General features: G+C 43.3%; 1 protein-coding gene across 1 annotated transcript in view; it reads right to left on the bottom strand.

Moving 5' to 3' along the window:
* Positions 1-3028: 3028 nt before the first annotated feature.
* The window catches only part of MMP11 (matrix metallopeptidase 11), a 62951-nt gene continuing 45515 nt past the window's right edge, over positions 3029-20464 (bottom strand). Inside the window, exons 7-8 of the mRNA XM_077280852.1 lie at positions 10924-11184; positions 3029-4644 (exon numbers count right to left, since the gene is read on the bottom strand). Coding sequence (XP_077136967.1) covers positions 4502-4644; positions 10924-11184 — 404 coding nt within the window. The 3' untranslated portion in view covers positions 3029-4501. The remainder of the gene's footprint in view (positions 4645-10923; positions 11185-20464) is intronic.

Genomic DNA, 20464 nt, shown 5'->3' with positions numbered 1-20464 from the left:
CCATGTTTCAGTATCATAAAAAGCTATCTGATCACTTTAAAAAAAAAATACAGAGTGTGTTAATACTTGGAGGCTGTACAAACACTGTCAAGATAGTAATGACAGTACTGTAGTCACACTAACACCAAAGGCACTGTCTCATCAAATACAACAGTCTTTCAAAATGTAGGCACCATGGTGGTCAGCTAACTGCCACAGGTTCCACTCCTGGCACCCCTCACAAGCAGATGATTTTTCCAATGAAAGCTGTGGCCAGCTAAGAATGTTCTCTTCTTCAGCTACAGAGTGTTCTGAGTAAGCGTGCTCTCACATTGCGTTTCATCAAACTTCCAAATCCCTCGTAAAACATAATTAAAGCGCAAGCGCCAATGGGGTCATTTACTATAATGGTGCTTAGAAAGCGAACGTGCCCTCTGCCGTGCATCATTTGTGGGCATATACACCTACTGGAGGTGGACACCCAGATGTAGTAGACTGTGTCTGGGTGTCTGCCATAAGTACGGGGGGTTCCGCCTTCAGTAAGCGTATACACCCGAAAATGATGCATGGCAGAGAGCATGTTCACTCTGTCGGCACCATTATTGTCAATGGCCCCATTGTCGCCTACGTCAGAATCCTGTTTAGTGGGAGGTTTGGAAGTAAGCCCTGATGGAACAAATGAACGTGTGACAAAACAGAGCGACTTTCCATTCTGGCCTCTCCTCTATGATATCCACATGCCCTACTAATGAATATGCATAAGGGTTGTCTTTATGAAACAATTTCTTTAAAGCACACTCTGGCATTTTTTAAATTTCACTGCCGCAGTGATATTAATAATGTACGTTCCTTGACCCTAGTCAAAACTTACCAGCTGCTGTCTTGTCTTGGTGCCGCTATGGTGGGTTTTCTGCAGGTTGTGACCTGTCGGATCGCTCCACAGTTAGCTGGGCGACCCGGAAGTCACTACTCAATGTAAGTCTATGAAAGGGAGAATGAGGCCAGAACAAGGCTGTCATAAACTGATATCGAGATCTAATAACAGTTATCTCTGACTTCTGGTCAGTAAGGAGCTGCTGTAACAACTTGGCGGCTTGGGGCCGGAGAGGCATCGGAAAGAGCAAAAGATAGCGTCAGGTTAGTATTTTAATGTAGAGAACATCCTTTAATGATAGTGCTCCAACGGTGGAGTGAAAAAAAAATAGCTTTAAAGGCTTTGGATACCATTGACATGAAAACAATGATTTTTAATATATTAGTGGTTACCTTGAGTTAAAAAAAAGTGTTAGGCTCAAATCTTCATTCACACTTAGACCACCTATTACTCTCTTTGCAGCCTGTTCGCAGTCTCTTACCTTTTAATTTGAAAGCTAATATCCTCTCTTACTATTATGTTCTATCATTGCTTCATCTGTGTTCTGTTCTTCCCTTGAACTACCCTTGAAAGATCTGTGTATATAGCACCTTGTTGTTTGGGGTTGCATTTGAGGCTATAACAATCATCTTGTCAACCACTGATAAAAATGTACGGTACTTATAGGGCGTCTCCAGGCTGAAACATTCACAAATCCCTACAAGTGCCACAACAACTTTGACATGTAGAATATTTCCACACAACTCAGCAAATTTTGCTTCAAATTCAATGTCGCATCTGTAGCAAAATCTACGTGTTTCATGCTTTTTTCAAAGTAATTCTCAGTGGATTTCACCCAGCTACATAAAAAGGAGAGGGAAATTTCCCCCCCAAAATTACATATTGCAGATTTTTAAATCCACAGGTGAAGTTCTATATTTAAAGGATAACTGCAGTTTTAATTTTTATTTACACAATCAACATTAGACATGAACACATGAAAATGTAGTAATATATCTTATCAGAGCAATCTGTTTCTTTCTTCTCCTTGACTGTTCATTCATTTTAAAATTCTCAATTCACCAGTAAATTCTGTACACGTTGCTGAGATAGGAGAAGACACTAGCTACTGATGAGATTCTACAAAGAAGCAAAGAATCCTCTGGGAATGGATCAAAAGAAGAATTGGTGATGGGACAAGGTGATAGACTAAAATACCTTTATTGAAAAGTAGGTGGCAAAACTTCGCACATGTGCAAGAGTGCCCGCACAATTACAATGATGAGATTAAAAAGACGACAAACTGTGTACAAGATACAATTACTGTAATACAAAAGAAGGGGGACCACAGAGAACATGATAGCAATGAGATTTTAAAGTGCTTAAAGGTTAAAGTACAAAACAATACTATTCCCATAAAGGGTAAGCCTATATGTCACAAAATACACAGTGATGCATAAATTTAGCCCATAATATAATGTCGTAAGTCAATCACCGGAATTGAAATAAAAAATAATCATATGGAGAGACATATGGGGCATGTGCAAAAATAATGCAAAATAATATTAGAGGAAAACAGGGCGTCGGCACAATACAGGCTATATAGCTACAGAGTAAAGCAGGATGATACTAATCCTATAGAGGGTATGTCTGATGACAGTACATCATGGACTAATTGATGCATCTCCATAGTCAATCTCCTAACTAAAATAGGAAGCAAACATAAGGAGAGACATATGTACCCCCTAATCTATATGGAGAGGATGATATAAGTATAAATAACATTAATAGGCATTACCTGGTGGTGGTCCCCGGTTCAAAGTGCGGCGCACGAGGTGTGTGCCGCACTTTGAACCGGGGACCACCATATGATTATTTTTTATTTCAATTCAGGTGATTAACTTACGGCATTATATCATGGGCTAAATGTATGCATTACTGTGTATTTTGTCACATATAGGCTTACCCTTTATGGGAATAGTATTGTTTTGCACTTTAACCTATTAAGCACTATAAAATCTCATTGCTATCATGTTCTCTGTGGTCCCCCTTCTTTTGTATTAATTGTATCTTGTACACAGTTTGTCGTCTTTTTAACCTCATCATTGTAATTGTGCAGGCACTCTTGCACACACTGCCAACTTTTGCCACCCACTTTTCAATAAAGGTATTTTATTCTGTCACCTTGTCCCTTCTTTTGATCCATGCCCAGTGGTTTCTTTGGTTCTTTACATTTCCGAATGGTGTGCTATTCACTGTTTAGGACGTATATGCCATTATTACTCATGGTAGATGTCTATATACAGATTTTGTTTCCATCTAAGCTGTTACGTCCATTTTTTCTGTCTGTTCTGATAAGATTCTATGTAGACCGGAGGAGGGAAGGAGCTCTGCCTCTAGCTCCTCTCTCTTCCCCTTCACTGCCTCCCCACTACATAGAATTTGATCAGTTCTAACTGCCATCTCCTATCTCAGTAATGAAATATCTGCCTGTCTTCACTAAATACAGATTTTACTAATGAATTGAACATTTATAAAATGAATGATCTGTCCTGGCAGAGAAAGAAGTAGATTTCTCTGATAAAATATATTACAAAGTTGCTTATTTTAATGTGTAGTATTCATTTTTTTAAAATAGAAATTAAAACAATGGTTCCACTTTAGTATATCTGCAGCACGTAGATGAGATTTGTAAATCCACAGGTAAAATCGGCAGGCAAAATCCACTCATAAAAATTGTGCAAATCCACAGATAAATTCAGCAGTCCCATTCAGCAAAGAACTTACCTGTATTTTGCCTGTGGAATAATAACTTGGAAATTCAACATTGTAAGAAACTTATATGATTTTGTACTGAAAAAAATCATAAGGCAGTTTTAGTTTGTTACAAAATGTCATAAGTAGAAATGTTAAAAGAAGATTGTGGGATCAGCCACTCTTCCCAGATAGTGAGAATAATTAGCAAACGTGTGCCACAAACCCTTCTTGATCAGTGTCCAGCACTGCAAGACGTATTGTTTCTGTACAGATACATACATTAAATAAAAGATAGAGAAAACCTCTCTCTAGGTAAGTATTGCACACTGTGTTAATATAGTCAATGTCAGCAAAGTGTAATGAGTTAAACATAGATTTTGAGTTGCAGATATGGGGTATTTTGTGTTTCTTCATAATATAATAATATTCGTTCTATGTGTCGTAATAAAATTGTTACAGTACTTCTAGATGTTGGTAGCTCTGATGCTGTGAAATCACAACCGAACCCTAAGAAAAAGACTAAAATAAAAAATTGATGTTTCGTTTTTCGGAATCGGTTTCCTGAGTCCCTTTTATCTCGCACACACATGCAGTCTAAGCTTCCTGGCAATCCATCACATGACTTGTAGCAAGGCAATAACGTATTTTTTTTCCATAAAAGCACATGGTAGGGTTACAATGTGCCTTACTCTGCACCTGGAGTTAAATCACCTTGCTTTATAAATCAGTCCAACAAGAAACACAATTGGTTGGTGCGACAGCAAATACTGTTCTTTGCTTTACTCTGCAGTCCATTAAAAAACATGGACTTGTCTTAAGTCAGTGCTCTTCGCAAATACATTTGGCTTATGTCAGTGCTCTGCACGAATACATGTATGTATTGAAAGAAAGGGTTAAGTGCAGTTGGTTTCATCATAACGAGTTGGCAGATGATGATGATGATGCAGGGCAGTTGAAGAAATCTTGACTGATCAGGCGGGGATAACCCTCCTGCACACGAACTTGTACAGGATCAAACTTCCAATAATATCGACCCCGCAGGAAATAAGCAAAACCTACAAGCAAACACGGTAAAGTTGATTGTGAATAAATATTTCTCACTGGGGGCACAAATCCATTCTGAAACTGTTATGTGTAATCATCCCAAATGTATGCAGGGCTATTTATTGTAGAAGGACCCTCAAAGAGATGGTCAAATGATCATATGAACACATCTGTACAGGTCCTCTAAGGGGTTGTCCCATGAACAAAGTACATTTTAATCAATAGATCTTGGAATAATAATAATTTCCACAAATAGATGTGTAAAAAATATTCCTGTGCTGAGATAAGCATGTGCCCCTGCTGTGTGGTGTGCAATGGCCGTGTCTGACCGTACAGGGACATGGTCTGATCACACCACAGCTAAAAAAAGTACTTGATTTTAGAAATTATCCCATTTACCATTTCACCTCTTTAGGTCACCAGTGATGTTTTAATGAACCTCTCCTCTAAAAATGATATAATCACTATAATTTACAGCTGTTTTTATACTTGGGGGCATAATTTTCTTTATTGGCCTAAAACACCAAAATACCTTATTTGGTCCAGAATAGCAATAAAGTAATAGTTATTACTATGATCCATTTTTTAGAGTTGGAATATTAGCTATAATCACTGTAAAATAGTGCTAATTGTTTAAAATGATTGTCCAGTTAGGTTTCCATATTCTTATTAAAAACAAGGATAAACATAACTATTATGGTTGTATTATCAAATATAGATATTGGTGTGTTTCTGGGTTCAGACAGCTCTGCTTACTACTAATGCTCAACACAGAAGAGAATTTCCTGCACGGGATGGAAGGCTAATCTGAATAGCCAAGCCACTTTTCTTCTCATAATGACCAAGTCAGGCATATTAATTAGCAGATTTAGCGACAGGAACCAGTCAGCCAGACCCCTTCACATCAAACTGATGGCAAGCTGAAACAGAAAAGGCTCTCTAGTTTTGAACACAAGTCTGAAAGTGTGTTGCTGCTATCCATTTATTCTGATGACCAGGGCCGGTGTTAGGGGCAGGCAGACTATGCAGCTGCCTAGGGCCTTTGCTCTCCCAGGAGCCCCCAGCTAGTGGTGTGCGCTAATAGCGGCACACTATGTGGCCGCTATGGGGCACGTGAGAAAAATGGTCTCGGTCGTCACTCCGCCTCCACTTGCATGATGACGCTCCCTCTCCTATCACTCCCCCTCTGCTTCTGGCTCAGTGGGTGTGCGATGACGTCACGTCATTGTGAGCCACGCTGTGCCAGCAGTATTGCTGTTGAGATTAGCTGCAGAAGCTAGAGCAGTGTGGAACTGGGAGAGGTAGGTATCGTGTGTGTTTTTGCATTATACTGTGTGTAATACTGCAGGACTGTGGGGCTGCATTACTGTGTGTGTAGGCTGCATTATACTGTATGTCTGTGTGTGGGGGGGCTGCATTATTGTGTGTGTGAGGGCTGCATTATAGTGTTTGTGTGGGGCTCTGCATTATACTGTGTGGGAGTAGGCTGCATTATACTGTCTGTGTAAGGGGGCTGCATTATACTGTGTGTGTGTGTGTGTGTGTGTGTGTGTGTGTGTGTGTGTGTGTGTAGGGGATGGTGCATTATACTGTGTATGTGTGTGTGGGAGGGCTGCATTATACTCTATGAGGGGGCACTATTAAACTCTATGAAGGGGCGCTGCATTATACTCTATGAGGGGACACTGCATTGTACTCTATGAGGAGGCGCTGCATTATACTCTGAAGTGGGCTGCATTATACTTTGAAGGGGCCTGCATTGTACTCGATGAGTTGGGCTGCAATATACTCTGAGGGGGGCTGCATTATACTCTATTGAGGACTAAGAGTTGCATTATACTATATGGGGCTGCATTGTATTCTATCAAGGACCATGGGGAGTGCATTATACTATATGTACTATATGGGACCTGCATTATACTGTATCGAGGACTATGGGGATTGCAATATACTATATGAAGGACTATGGGGCGCATTATACAATGAGGAATGCATTGTACTATATGGAGGACTATGGGGGCTGCATTATACAATATGAAGGACTATTATACTACATTGAGGACTATGGGGAGTGTAATAAAGTATATGGAGGGATATGTAGCACATTAAACTATATGGAGGACTATGGGGCACATTATACTATATGGAAGACTATGGGGTGCATTATACTATGTGGAGGACTATGGGGTGTATTATCCTAAACAAGCAAAATGCTGCCTATTCCTTGAGTGATTGGATTGTTTATGCCGGAAAAAAAATCATTGTTCTCATCAGCACATTGTCCAGTGTGACCTGCAGATATTCTGTTCATAACATGATACTGTGATGGTGTGATATGTTATGTGGGTATCATTTTGTGTATATTTCTATTTTACTTATTTTCATGGTGTTGAGTTGTTATTTGCCATCTGATATTCTCCCCACAGTTCTGTATTGTTATCTCTCCACAGGGTCAGTGAATAATGTTGTTTGCTAATATGCTAATGACATGTTGACCTAGCTTGTTGAAACAATGAGCCCCTGCGACCCACACCCCTAACCTGTGAATGGGGAGGTGAGACACAGATCAGTCTTGTTTGGAACTATGAAGTGAACACAGCACATCAAAGAGAAAGAAGGGAATATGGACTGTTATCCTCTGTGCTGGATTGTTGGACTTTTATCCTGTTACTGGAATATTTTATCCTTTGTGTGATGGATCGTATATATGGACCTTTCGTGTTTTGCCTAAATAAAGGTCTTGGAATTGATCACTATTCTCTTGCTCTGTTGATTGTGTGATACCGGAGAAGGAACCCGTGACAACTGGTGGCAAGCAGCGGGATCAACAGAGCGTAACCTAATGGAGAACCTCACACAGAGTGAGAACAGAAATTGGACTGTATCCAGTTTACAGGAGAGAGCCAGAGACCTAGGCCTGAACTACCAGGGACTGACTAAAGAGGCCTTAATCGATCTACTGGTGGGTGCTAGCCAGACCACCTACTCCCATATGTCTGAAGGACGAGCACTGGAGACGAGGACCCCCACCCCAAAAAGCCAGTGGGTGGTGTGGTACGAAGAAGAGATGGTGGTTCTGGACCCAGGCGTCTCTCAGGAGTACAAGGAGGAAGCTGCCCACATGGCACAGCGGAGACAAGAAGCAATGGAGCTTGAAAGAGGGAGTACCGCAATGTGGACTGTAAACCCAATGATCAGGGAGCCTGTACGGATCACCCAGACAGAGTTTAAGCCATTTGATGAGGCTTCCGGAGATGTGGAGGGGTTCTTCAAGGACTTTGAGCAGCAATGTGCTGTGATGGAGGTGCCCCACTCTGGCTGGATGCGTTTGTTAGTGGGACTCCTGAACGGTAGCCTGGCGGAGGCTTACCGAACCATTGACTCACAGTGGAATCGGGATTATAACATTGTAAAGCAGACTATCCTGGATTACCATGCTATCACCCCAGACTCATATAGGGCCAAGTTCCGAGACCTCCCATGCACTACAGGGGGATCGTTTAGGATGTATGCACATAAGATGTCCCAGGCATGTCGGAGATGGCTGGAAGCAGAAAACGCCTTTACTGTGGAAGATGTTATACAGGCGTTCCTTATAGAACAATTTCTTGCCAAGTGCCGTGCAAAGGTATGGGAATGGGTCCGGGAGCGCACGCCGTGCACCATGGATAGAGCTGCAGCCCTGGCCGATGAAGCCCTTACTATCTGACCGCAATGGAGGAGGCTTCTGGACTATGAACCACGGCCTTCTCCCGCGCCCCGTCCCACTCCGATTATATCTGCCCCTCCACCCAGCCGCAGGCTGATGACAATCACAGCTCACAATCCTGGGCCCCAACAGTTCCGACCACGACCTGGTGGTATCACAGAGAGATGTTACGGGTGTGGGCAACCTGGACATTTGCAGTCTGGCTGTCCCTCAAGGATTCCGAGGGAGCCCCACGCAGCCCCACCTCGTCCAGTGCATCTTGTGCACTCCATCCCGCCTGAGGAAGAGGAACCACCACCCCCACCAGAGTGGACCACCGACCACGGCACCATAGATACCCCTCCTGGAGTGTACGGACTCCGGCCTTTGTCCAGAAATACACAGCAACGGCATTGCCACCTGCAGGATGTCTTAATTGATGGATACAAAGTGCCGGGATTTAGAGACACAGGGGCATTCCTGACTATCGCTGACCCCCGTGTGGTTCGACCCGAGGCAATTCACCAGGGCCCGGGAATTCCCATTGTCCTGGCGGGGGGTGTCTGCAAATATATACAGAGAGCTTTGGTACATTTGGATTTCGGTTTTGGAGAAAAACTGTGTTGGATTGGTGTTATGGGAGGACTTCCTGCAGATATCGTCCTTGGAAATGACATTGGGGAGTTGCAAAGTCATTTTGTGGGAGCAGAAGGTCCGTGGGCCTCTCCTTCTTCTGAAAGAACAATTGGAGGGAGATATCGCAGATACCGTAATGCCCATCATTCCCTACGTTCTAGAGTTCAGAGACTGTCTCGCCCAGCAAGCTACCGTGGCTAATGAACATCAGCGAACGGCCCAGTCCAGACAAAAAACCTGGTATGACCATAAAGCCAGGACCCGGGAATTTATGGACAACAAGTGCTCATGATTATTGCAACCCCTGCCACTGTACAAGGAACTATAAACAGTGAAGCAAAGTGGACTAAAGTGAGCAGGCCAGAGGTCTGTGTTGACCTAATGGCATGCTCACTTATTATGAGGGGGGAGAGGTTGTGATGGTGTGATATGTTATGTGGGTATCATTTTGTGTATATTTCTATTTTACTTATTTTCATGGTGTTGAGTTGATATTTGCCATCTGATATTCTCCCCACAGTTCTGTAATGTTATCTCTCCACAGGGTCAGGGAATAATGTTGTTTGCTAATATGCTAATGACATGTTGACCTAGCTTGTTGAAACAATGAGCCCCTGTGACCCACTCCTCTAACCTGTGAATGGGGAGGTGAGACACGGATAAGTCTTGTTTGGAACTATGAAGTGAACACAGCACATCAGAGAGAAAAAAGGGAATATGGACTGTTATCCTCTGTGCTGGATTGTTGGACTTTTATCCTGTTACTGGATGCATTCGTGTTCTGGAATATTTTATCCTTTGTGTGATGGATCGTATATATATGGACCTTTCGTGTTTTGCCTAAATAAAGGTCTTGGAATTGTTCACTATTCTCTTGCTCTGTTGATTGTGTGATACCGGAGAAGGAACCCGTGACAGATACTGTATGGGGACAGATTGTTGTACTAGTGATCATTCTGTGCCCATCATTCTTCTTCAGCCTGTGTAAATAGGCCGGGAAACAAGCATCGAACGACTTCAATATTGTCGATTACACTCCTTTAGCGGCCTGAACTCAGCACATGTAAATACAACAGAAAAGCTTCTGTGTGATGTGGAGTATGTGAGCATTTGGGGCCCCACTTTAAACTTTTGCCCAGGGCCTCACTTTGTCTAAAACCGGCTCTGCTGACACCTATTTTTCCCAACAATTGCTGCCACACAGCTTTGGCGTCTTATTTACTGGGAGAAGAAAAAAATCAGCTGTTCATATTCAATTGCTGTGAGAGAGCTAGAAACCCGCAGAAGATGATGTGTTTCAAAACTATTTTTTATGTATGGGGGTCTTAAAAATTATTTTATGAGTATTCCAATACTATTGTAACTCGAAATAGCTTATAATATGTTGCTGTGCCTGATTTTAAAAGAAAACTGAACCTGTCAGCAGGATTTCACCAACCGCAAACTATTTATAATCACAGTAACTCTTTCAAAGACAAGTTCAGCAATAGCTTTACATGGAAAATCCATTCCTCAGCTTCTGAGAAATCAGAATTTGAATAGATATGTAAATGAGGATGAAGGACTGTGGTAGAACTGAAGACTCTGTCACTCAGCTCTATTCCCCTCCCAGTACCACCTCTTCCTGCCTAATTGAGAGCCTCAGTGCTGTGTGACTTCACGCAAAGAAATCATCAGTCAAGAAGGAGGAGGTAATGAAGTGCAAGAAATAGAGCTGGAGTGACAGAGGCTTCAGATCTACAATATCCATTCGCATATAATTTCAAATGCTGATTTTTCATTAATGGAGGACCGGATTGGCTATGTAAAGGTATTGTTGGACTTGTATGTGAAAAACCTACATGCGCATATACATAGTTTCAGGTGTGAAACTATGCTGACAGATTCCCTTTAAGATGAATTCCAGTGCATAATGCTTTAGAAATTATGACCAATGCCCTTCTTTACAGAAATAGTATATTCTCACCATGTTCATCCTGGAAGACAGCATCTATGCTTGTGGGCACTCCTCTCCAATCACTCATGCTTCTCGAGTGTCTATTTTCTATCCGTCGTGTCTCAGTATTGAATCGCCAATATTCTGCTCCTCTAAATAAGTATGTTTTCTTACTCTTGTTTGTGCCCCATAAAAGTGCCGCTTGAACAGCAGGCACAGACAATCCAAGATCGGATATCTGGAAAGGGCCTGTGGCTTGTAATTTTCCATCAAATACCCAGTACTTTAAACCTGTAAAAGAAATAATAGAAATGTATAATATAAATATAATCTTTAACTTACCACTTTCTGTAGCTGTATGCACACTACACCCAAATTACATACAAAAAATATACAAGCATCAATCTATATACAATACTGTGCACAAGATATAGGCCTGAGTGAAAGAAAAATAAGGCTAAAAAGAATGCCTTTAAAAATAGAAGTTTTAATAAGTTTAATTTTATCGCTGAACAAAATGGAAAGTTAATGAACAAAAAAGAAATCTAAATCAAGTTAATATTTGGTGTGACCACCCTTTGCATTCGAAACATCATCATTTCTTCTATGTACGCCTGCACACAGTTTTTGAAAGAACTCAGCAGAGCAGGGAGGTTATTCCTAACTTCTTGGTGTACTAGCCACAGATATTCTGTGGATGTGGAATTATGCATTTTTTTGTCTCTTCACGTAATCCCAGACTTAATGATGTTGTAATCTGGCTCTCTGGAGGCTGTATCATCAATTCCAGGGCTCCTTGTTCTTCTTCACACAAAAGAAAAAGAGAAAATAAAATTGGCTGAATATTTGGGGCCATTGTCTTGCTGCAGAATAAATATGGAAACAATTAGAGACCGGCATGATGGATAAATACGTATCTCCCTTATTTCGTAACATTTAGGACACTATTAATCTTGACCAAATTCCAACTCAATTTGATGAAACTTCCACCATGCTTCACAGTTTCCTGCAGACACTCATTATTGTACCACTCTCCAGCCCTTGGGAGGACAAATAGCCTTTTGTTATAGCAATTTGAAATTTTGACTCATAAGTCCAGAGCACCTGCTGACATTTTCCTGCACCCCAGTTCCTATGTTTTCGTACATAGTTGAGTCACTTGACCTTGTTTCCATGATGAAAATATGTTTTTTGGCTGCAATTCTTCGATCATGACAACTTCTGACCAAACTTCTCTGAACAGTAGATGGATGTAGCTGTGTCCAAATGTTGCTGTTCATTGTGAACTGATGGCATTGCAAGCCTTCTTATGAACTGAAATGAAGCATGATTTATTTTTCATCTTCTCAGGTAAGTTTCCTTGGTCATCTACTGCGTCTATGGACCTCAACATTTTCCATTTCTTGGTGCTTCTTCAAAAGAGCTTATGCAATATAGCCACTTTCTGTCTTTTCTGTATTCCGTCTTCTTATGATATGACATGAAACTGACCTCCGCAGTTTGACCATTGTAATAGAGATTGGCTGTTCTTCATCCAGTTTTAAGCAATCTACACAGACATTACTGCTTCAGTTAGTGACTGCGTTTCAATCTTCATATGAAAAAAATGATCATTATCACGTCTGGAATAATTAATTACTCACACACCTCAATATAATCCAAAAAAATGTCTGACAAAATATGCAAGTATACCTGTCACGACAGCTGTCGTGTGACCCACGACCAGGGGCTCCTTCCCTGTCCCTAACATGCTTGCCATGCTCCCCTGGATACTTCAGATGGCGAAGATGCAAGGGCCTCAGCCCTTGCCTTATCTCCTGAGTTAGCCCTCAGTCTGTTCTCTTTCCTCACCCAAGGAAGAGGGAGCGCTACTGTGCACCATAGTACACCAATCCAACAAAAAAGGCAACACAGACGAGGGTTAACAGAAAACTCCAGGCATAGAAAATATTCACTCACATAAAACAGAGGAATGCACCGGGGTGTGAAGGTAGGGGAATAAACCAAAATAGAGAATGATAAGGAATTACCAGGCATACAAACCAAGCAACAGTCACTAATAACTCCTTCAACTCTCCTTCTCATATGTACTCCTCTCCCTCCGTTAGCCATGCAGCAGTAAAGCTAGTTCTGACAAGGATTTGCTACAGAGCCCAGATTATAAAGGGGAAAGGAGTGGCTAACCGAGCCCAGCTGTGAGTACAGGGATTTCCAAGATGGCCGATTAACCCCTGTTCTGCCAGAAGAAATAAACACATTTAAAATGACGGAGAAGTGCTTCTAATCAGAGCCAGAGTAGGAGCAATCAGATGCTGCGGTCTTCTGGCTCCACACTATCGCAGTAACCCTGTGACAATACCTAAAGGAACTAATGCTGTTTTGAAGGTGAAATGTGGTCACAACAAATATTAATTTGCTTTAGATCTCTCTTTTCTTCATTCACTTTGCATTTTTTTTAATTGTTATAAATAAACTATTAGCAATTCTATTCTTCAAAGCATTCTTACTATGTGGGATTTTTTCCACACCTGCCTATACACACTTATATATACAAATATGATTATCAGGCTAAAAATCTAAGGGAAGCTATAAATTGCTTTATCATCCAAAAATCTGCCTGTCCCTGTGAACCTTGTGTTCCGTATGTCTGCTACCTGTCTGTCAATGCCCCTCTCTTGCAATGTTTGAAATATTGTGCTCTAGGGTATGTAGCTTCATGGGGCAGTTGAGCTGGCAAAAGCTTGATTTTCTTCTGTGCCTCAGGGTTAATAGGACATGCTGCGGCTCCAGTGTACAGACATCCAACAAAGGCCTAAGAATGCGAGATGATCCATGGACCTGCCCTAGCTTGTATCTGCACAATCAATACTCACTGTTAGTTATAATAGAATAACCCGAACCTCTATATTTGGTAATATCTACATCTATTCTTTCTGCTAATGAATGTAATCTCTCTCAATAGAGCACTATTTGTCACATAGACAGCTATAATGCACTTCTTTGTGAACTCTATAGTCACTGTTATTTCAGACAATTGTTTTTTTAAGGAGCTACATCAAATCATCTATCTAAATATATTTATTACAATTATACTTCTGCAGCTTCATAAGGTGAAGGAGTTGTTTGACATGTATTTATCCCATCACTTTTTTGCCTTAGGGTTAAAACAGAGTGATATAATTTGTGATCCGTTTGAGATATAATTGTTTTCAATGTTAAGAGCAAAGAAAACCTGGCACATACCTCAGGTCAGCAAAAGTAACATCACAAGCAGATGTTCTTATCTTATAACTATATATTCTTTAAACTCAGAGGTATATTTTTACCCGCTCATGGGTCAGATTGGACCACCAGAATGCCACAGGATCCTGTGATCAGCCCAGGCATGAAAAAAGTTTTGTGCCCTAAATACAATATTGCCACAAATGTCCAGTAGAATACAATTCCATTTGGACCTGGCTTTATTACCAATTACTTGCCCCTAGGTTCTAAAAATATATAACAGTGTCTTAAAGTACCGTATTCATACCCCATGAACTTTTCCACATTTTTTCACGCTACACCAACAAACGCAAATGTATTATATTTGGATTTTATGCGATATACCAACACAAAGTACCAAGTATTTGTGAAGTGCAAAAGAATGATACATGGTTAGAAAATTAGAAAATAAAGTATTTAAACCCCCAAAATGGCCACATATTCAGGGGCAGACATACTGCCGGTGCAACCGATGCAGCTGCACCGAGGATCTAGGGGCCCATGGCCAGATTGCCTTCATGTGCAACGGGCAGGCGGCGATACATGCAGCTCCACTGCCTACAGGAGAAAATGGCAGCGGAGCGGAGGTGCAGGGATCCGTCCTGTACTTCCTTCCAGCATTTTCTGTCTGACACAGTCGCCCGGCTGGATGATGTCAGCATTCAGCGCGTGGCTGTGTCAGACAGAAAGCTGCCAGTGACAATAATGCTGCGGCTGTGAGGAATGTGCGGAGAGGTAAGTGGTGTGTTTGTTTTTTAATAACACATTGGGGGGAGGACAATGATAGAGATGGTGGGGGAGAACAATGATGGGGGTGGTGGAGGAGAGCAATGATGGAGGTGGTGAGGGAGAGCAATTATGGATGTGGTGGAGGAGAGCAATGATGGTGGTGGTGGAGAGGGCAATGATGGTGGTGGTGGAGAGGACAATGATGGGGATGATGGATAGGGTAATGATGGAGGTGGTGGAGAGAGCAATGATGGAGGTGGTGGAGAGGGCAATGATGGAGGTGGTGGAGAAAGCAATGATAGAGGTGGTGGGGGAGAGCAATGAAGGGGTCGGTGGGAGAGAACAATGATGGGGGTGGTGCGGGAGAGCCAGGATGGAGGTGGTGCAGAGGGCAATAATGGGGGTGGTGGACAGGGCAATGATGGAGGTGCTGGGGAGAGCAATGATGGGGGAGAGCAATGATGGAGGTGGTGGGGAGGTCAATGATGGGGGTGGTGGAGAGGGCAATGATGGGGTGATGGAAGGGCAATGATGGAGATGGGGAGAAGGCAATGATGGGGGTGGTGGAGTGGACAAACAATGATGGGATGTGGGGGGTCAATGAGGAATGTGGGGATTGGGATGGGAGTAAGGGGCACTTGTAATGGACTTATGAACAGGGGATGGGGAGGAGGACATTAGATATGGATGTAAAATGAATTGGGTGGTGGAGAAGGGTGCTAAGCCCCTGATAGCATCACAATGAATTGTGAAATGGGGAGGATGCTGTCAGGGACTTGTAATGAATTGGAAGGTGATGGAGGATGCTCAGTACCTGATAGCATCATAATGAATTTGGAGGAGGAAGAAGACGCTATCAAGGACTTATAATGAAGGATGCGGAAACACGGACAGGGACCAAGGCTATGTGCACACGTTCAGGATTTGCAGGAGAAAATTGTGCTGCATATCCTAATGTGTTGGCAGGAAGAGTGCTGCGTAAATTATTTTTTTTGCCATGTTTTTGCCATGCTTTTGTTGTGTATTTTCCCCCACTTAGTAGTATGGGTGAAACAAGTTGCAAGAATTGACATTATGCAGATTGTAATCTGCTGCAAATCTGAAAGGGAAAAATAAATTAACGGAACCGCATGTAAGGGTAAACCTCAAACCCTACCAAATCCTGGACCTTGGGGTGATAGAGGAATCAAGGAGTGGCTGGTCAAGTCCCATCGTCCTCGCACCAAAGCCCATTGGCAAATGGCGGTTTTGTAACGACTAACGCAAGCTCAATGAGGTGTCCCGTTTTGATGCGTACCCGATGCCCAGCGTGGATGAACTCATTGAGTGACTGGGACCAGCAAGGTACATCACAACCCTCGACGTGACAAAGGGGTACTGGCAGATCCCGATGTCCCAGAGCGCTAAGGAGAAGACGGCCTTCTCGACGCCGGATGGGTGTTTTCAGTATACTAGGATGGTTTTCGGACTGCAGGAGGTCCCAGCTTCCTTCTAGAGGGTGATGGATCGAATCTTGGCTCCACATAAAAAAATATGCCCCAGCTTACTTGGATAACATTGTCCTCTTTAGCCCTGACTTGAGTTTGCACCTGCCCAAGGTACAGGCGATCCTTGATGTATTGAGGAAAGAGGGACTCACCATAAATCCCAAGAAGTGTGCCATAGGGAAGGAAGAGGCCAGGTACTTAGGCTACATTGTCGGGAGAAGGCAAATCAAGCCCCAGTTGAATAAAATAGAGGCAATTCAGGAGTGGCCCCAACCGCTCTCCAAGAAGTAAGTGAGGGCGTTTCTTGGGATTGTGGGGGTATTACTGGTGTGTCATACCGAACTTTGCCATAATTGCTGCAATGTTAACAGATCTCCTTGTGGGCACCCAGTCAACGATGGTGAAATGGACTCCTGACACAGAGATGGTGTTTCAAGAACTGAAGCGGGCTCTGTGCAAGCATCCGGTTCTGGTCACACCAGTCTTTAGAAAGGAATTTGTGGTCCAGACCGATGCTTCAGAGGTTGGGAGCCACGCTGTCACAGGAAATCAATGGAGAAGAGCATCCCATCCTATACTTGAGCTGGAAACTCTCGTCTTGCGAAAAGAACTACGCAATAGTGGAGAAAGAGTGCTTAGCCATAAAGTGGCTAGGTCGTAGGTTTAAATTAGTGTCAGACCACGTCCCTCTGAGATGGTTGAGTGAGAAGGGTAAGAACGCCAGGGTGACTAGGTGGTTCTAAGCCCTTCAAGACTTCACGTTCCATGTAGAGCACAGGCCAGCGGATGCTCTCTCCTGAATTCCATATTTAGTATCTCTGAAGGTGCCCAAACTCCCGGCTTTAGGCGGGGGGGGGGGGGATATGTGTCAGTCACTGGCATAGTATGTGAAGGGAGATACGTGTCACTGTGCATACTGCAGTCAGTGATGTAAAACCAGAGTGTTTTTGCCTCCAGCACACTAAGTGCTGAGAGGGTTAATAGGAATCTATGTAATGGGCTGGTTTTAGTGGACCTTCATAGAGCGGGTGGGAGGAGGTCCACCTTATCTCCACATGCAGAGTCCTGACAGGACCTGTCTGATGTCATGGCTATGTGACCATCACATGGGTGTTAAACACCTGGCCATTAGAGTCAGTGGGGTGTTGTATCTTGGGAGAGGAGGTACTCCCACATATCTCCAAGGAGGAGCTGAGGACAGTGTGTGGTGTCTGCAGGTTGAAACTGGCAGAGAAAGGACTTTGTTGAACTTTGTATTGTTTTTCCATTAAGCCAGGAAGGCTCTGTTTTTGTTTTCTGAACCCTGCCTTGGTCTACGTGGACTTTATTAAACCAGCAAGTGTTTTACCAGCAAAGTGTTCCTGTGTCTACCTGAGAAAGCAGCTAAGGGTGTCAACCCCTTAGAGTATATTTAGATGAAATTACTTGTTGGTCTGTGGCAAGGAGGGGGCTGGTTTCTCTTTGCTTTTATTAATAAGAAAAATGTCTTTTCAGGGTCATTTTTCTAGTGAAAACCTGAAGATCTAAAAGAGGTCAAAATCTTTGCTTTTGGTTGTGGGGAAAAGGATAATTCTTTGGATAATACTAACTCTTCATCTTTTGTAAGGGAATATAGGGATAGATTAAATACATTTGTGGTTATTAACCCCCTTAACGACCGCCGATACGCCTATTAATGGCAGCAGTTAAGGGTACTTATTCCTCAGCGTTGCTTTTTCACAGCACTGAGAAATAAGGGCATAGCGCCCCCCTGCGTTGGAAAATCTCCATGATCTCAGCTACTGGGGTAGCTGAGAGCGCGGAAAACATGATTCAGGTCAGTTTTTACCACCCCTATTGTTGTGATTGCCTTTATTCACCGAATAACGGCGACCGTGAAAAAATCAGATTTCCCTCTCATTTCTCCTTGGATATGATCTAGCACATCAAAAGAGAGAGAAATGGGGTCCCTCGAGCCCCCCAGTACCTCCGACATCTTCTTCTGGGAAGAAAATGGTGGGCACATGCGCAGTGCGCTAGCCGAGATCCACCGGTCAGAACTCGGCAACAATAGGAGATTTTTCCTATTGGTTCACTTTGATCACCATGATAGACCATATTACAGTGACCAAAATAAAAAAAAATAGTAAATCAACCCTCCCCTTTATCACCCCCTTAGTTAGGTAAAAGTAGAATACAAAATATATTTTTTCATTGGGGCTGGGGTTAGAGCTAGGGCTAGGATTGGGGCTAGGGTTGGGGCTAGGGTTAGAGCTAGGGTTAGGATTGCGCTAGGGTTAGGATTGGGCTAGGGTTGGGTTAGGGGTACAGTTGGGGCTAGGGTTGGGGTTAGAATTAAGGATAGGGTTGGGCAAGGGTTAGCGTTGAGATAGGGTTAGGGTTGGGCTAGGGTTGGGGTTGTGGTGTTGGTGTTAGGATTGTGGTTAGGATTATAGTTAGGGTTGGCATTAGGGTTAGGGGTGTGTTGGGGTTAGGGTTGGGATTAGGGCTGTTAGGGTTGGAGTTAGAATTGGGGGGTTTCCACTGTTTAGGTACATCAGAGGGTCTCCAAATGCGACATAGCGCCCGCCATTGATTCCAGCCAATTTTACATTCAAAAACTCTAATGGTACTCCCTCCCTTCTGAGCCCTTCCATGCACCCAAAAAGTGGCTTTCCATCACATATGGGGTATCGGCATACTCAGAAGAAATTGCACAACAAATTTTGTGGTCCATTTTCTCCTGATACCCTTGTGAAAATAAAAAAGTTTGGTTCCAAAGTAAATTTTTTGTGAAGAAAGTAAAGTGTTCGTTTTTTATTTTCACGCTGCTTTGGTTCTCGTGAGGCACCAAAAGGGCTGATGGGCTTCTGTGGTTTTGCGCACCTCGAGGGGTGACTAATCGGTCATACACACAGGGAAAATAGGGAAAAGAGCTTATAGCTTCCAATTCTATCATTGTATTTGTGGCGCCCCTGGGGTTCAGTCGCCATAGAGGTACTGCACTTCATCCAGAGGTGTGGTATCCCACTCTCATGGAAGGAGGGGGGCACTACCTAGGACTCTAACACTCACAAACAACACACACTAGCTCAGTCGGGGCACCTGGGTGTACCCTTAGCGAGGAAGGCCTCATCCCAGACTGGATAGGAATGGGTGGTGGGAGTTAAAAGACTAAAAAGAGAGAGAGGGATTGCAGAGAAGGAGAGAGGAAGAAGGGGTCCTAGGGGCACGGGAAGTTCATAAGCCACCCGTGGGGCCCTAATCCAGATGTTGAGGGATCAGGTCGCAGACAGGGGACCAGCCCCAACTTAGTGGAATACTTTAAGTTCAGCTAAGAAACCAGAGGCTGTGGCTTTTGCAGGAGTCACAGTCACATCCACCCAAACTTCGCCAAAAAGGCAGCCATATAGATTCCAGGGGACTCAGAGGATGTCGCCTGACCAGGTTCATGGCTGCATGGCTGATGGAACACTGTGGGTAAGGCGCTGGGCATGAGAAGTGGAAGTCAGTGTAGTGAGGCGGCCAGAGAAAGGCATACGAACAGAGTACTGGAAAGGTGCATCCAAAACTACCTGGGAATTTGCTGGGCCACTGACCGAGAGAACACAGCATCCAGCTGGCGTTTGTGGACTGGAGAACTGTGAGTAAAGTGGAAACTGCACCTTAGGCCGGTTTCACACGTCAGTGGCTCTGGTACGTGAGGTGTCAGTTTTCTCACGTACCGGAGACACTGACTCACGTAGACACATTAAAATCAATGTGTCTCTGCACATGTCAGCGTGTTTTCACGGACCGTGTGTCCGTTTGAAAAACACGGAGGCTTGTCAGTGTTCGCGGGAGCGCACGGATCACACGGACCCATTAAAGTCAATGGGTCCGTGTAAAACACGTACCGCACACGGATGCTGTCCGTGTGCCGTCCGTGTGTCGTGCAGGACACAGCGCTACAGTAAGCGCTGTCTCCCCAGCGTGGTGCTGAAGCTACCATTCATTTCTTCTCTCCAGCAGCGTTCGCTGGAGTGAAGAAATGAAAAATCATTGTTTTGGTTTTTTTTGTGCGGTTGAAATAAAGATCTTTGTCACCAAAATAGGGGTGGAGCCGCATATTCATC

The sequence above is a fragment of the Ranitomeya variabilis genome, chromosome 1, assembly GCF_051348905.1.
Source record: "Ranitomeya variabilis isolate aRanVar5 chromosome 1, aRanVar5.hap1, whole genome shotgun sequence".
NCBI classification, from domain to species: Eukaryota; Metazoa; Chordata; class Amphibia; order Anura; family Dendrobatidae; genus Ranitomeya; species Ranitomeya variabilis.
This window is presented reverse-complemented; position numbering and strand designations above follow the sequence as displayed.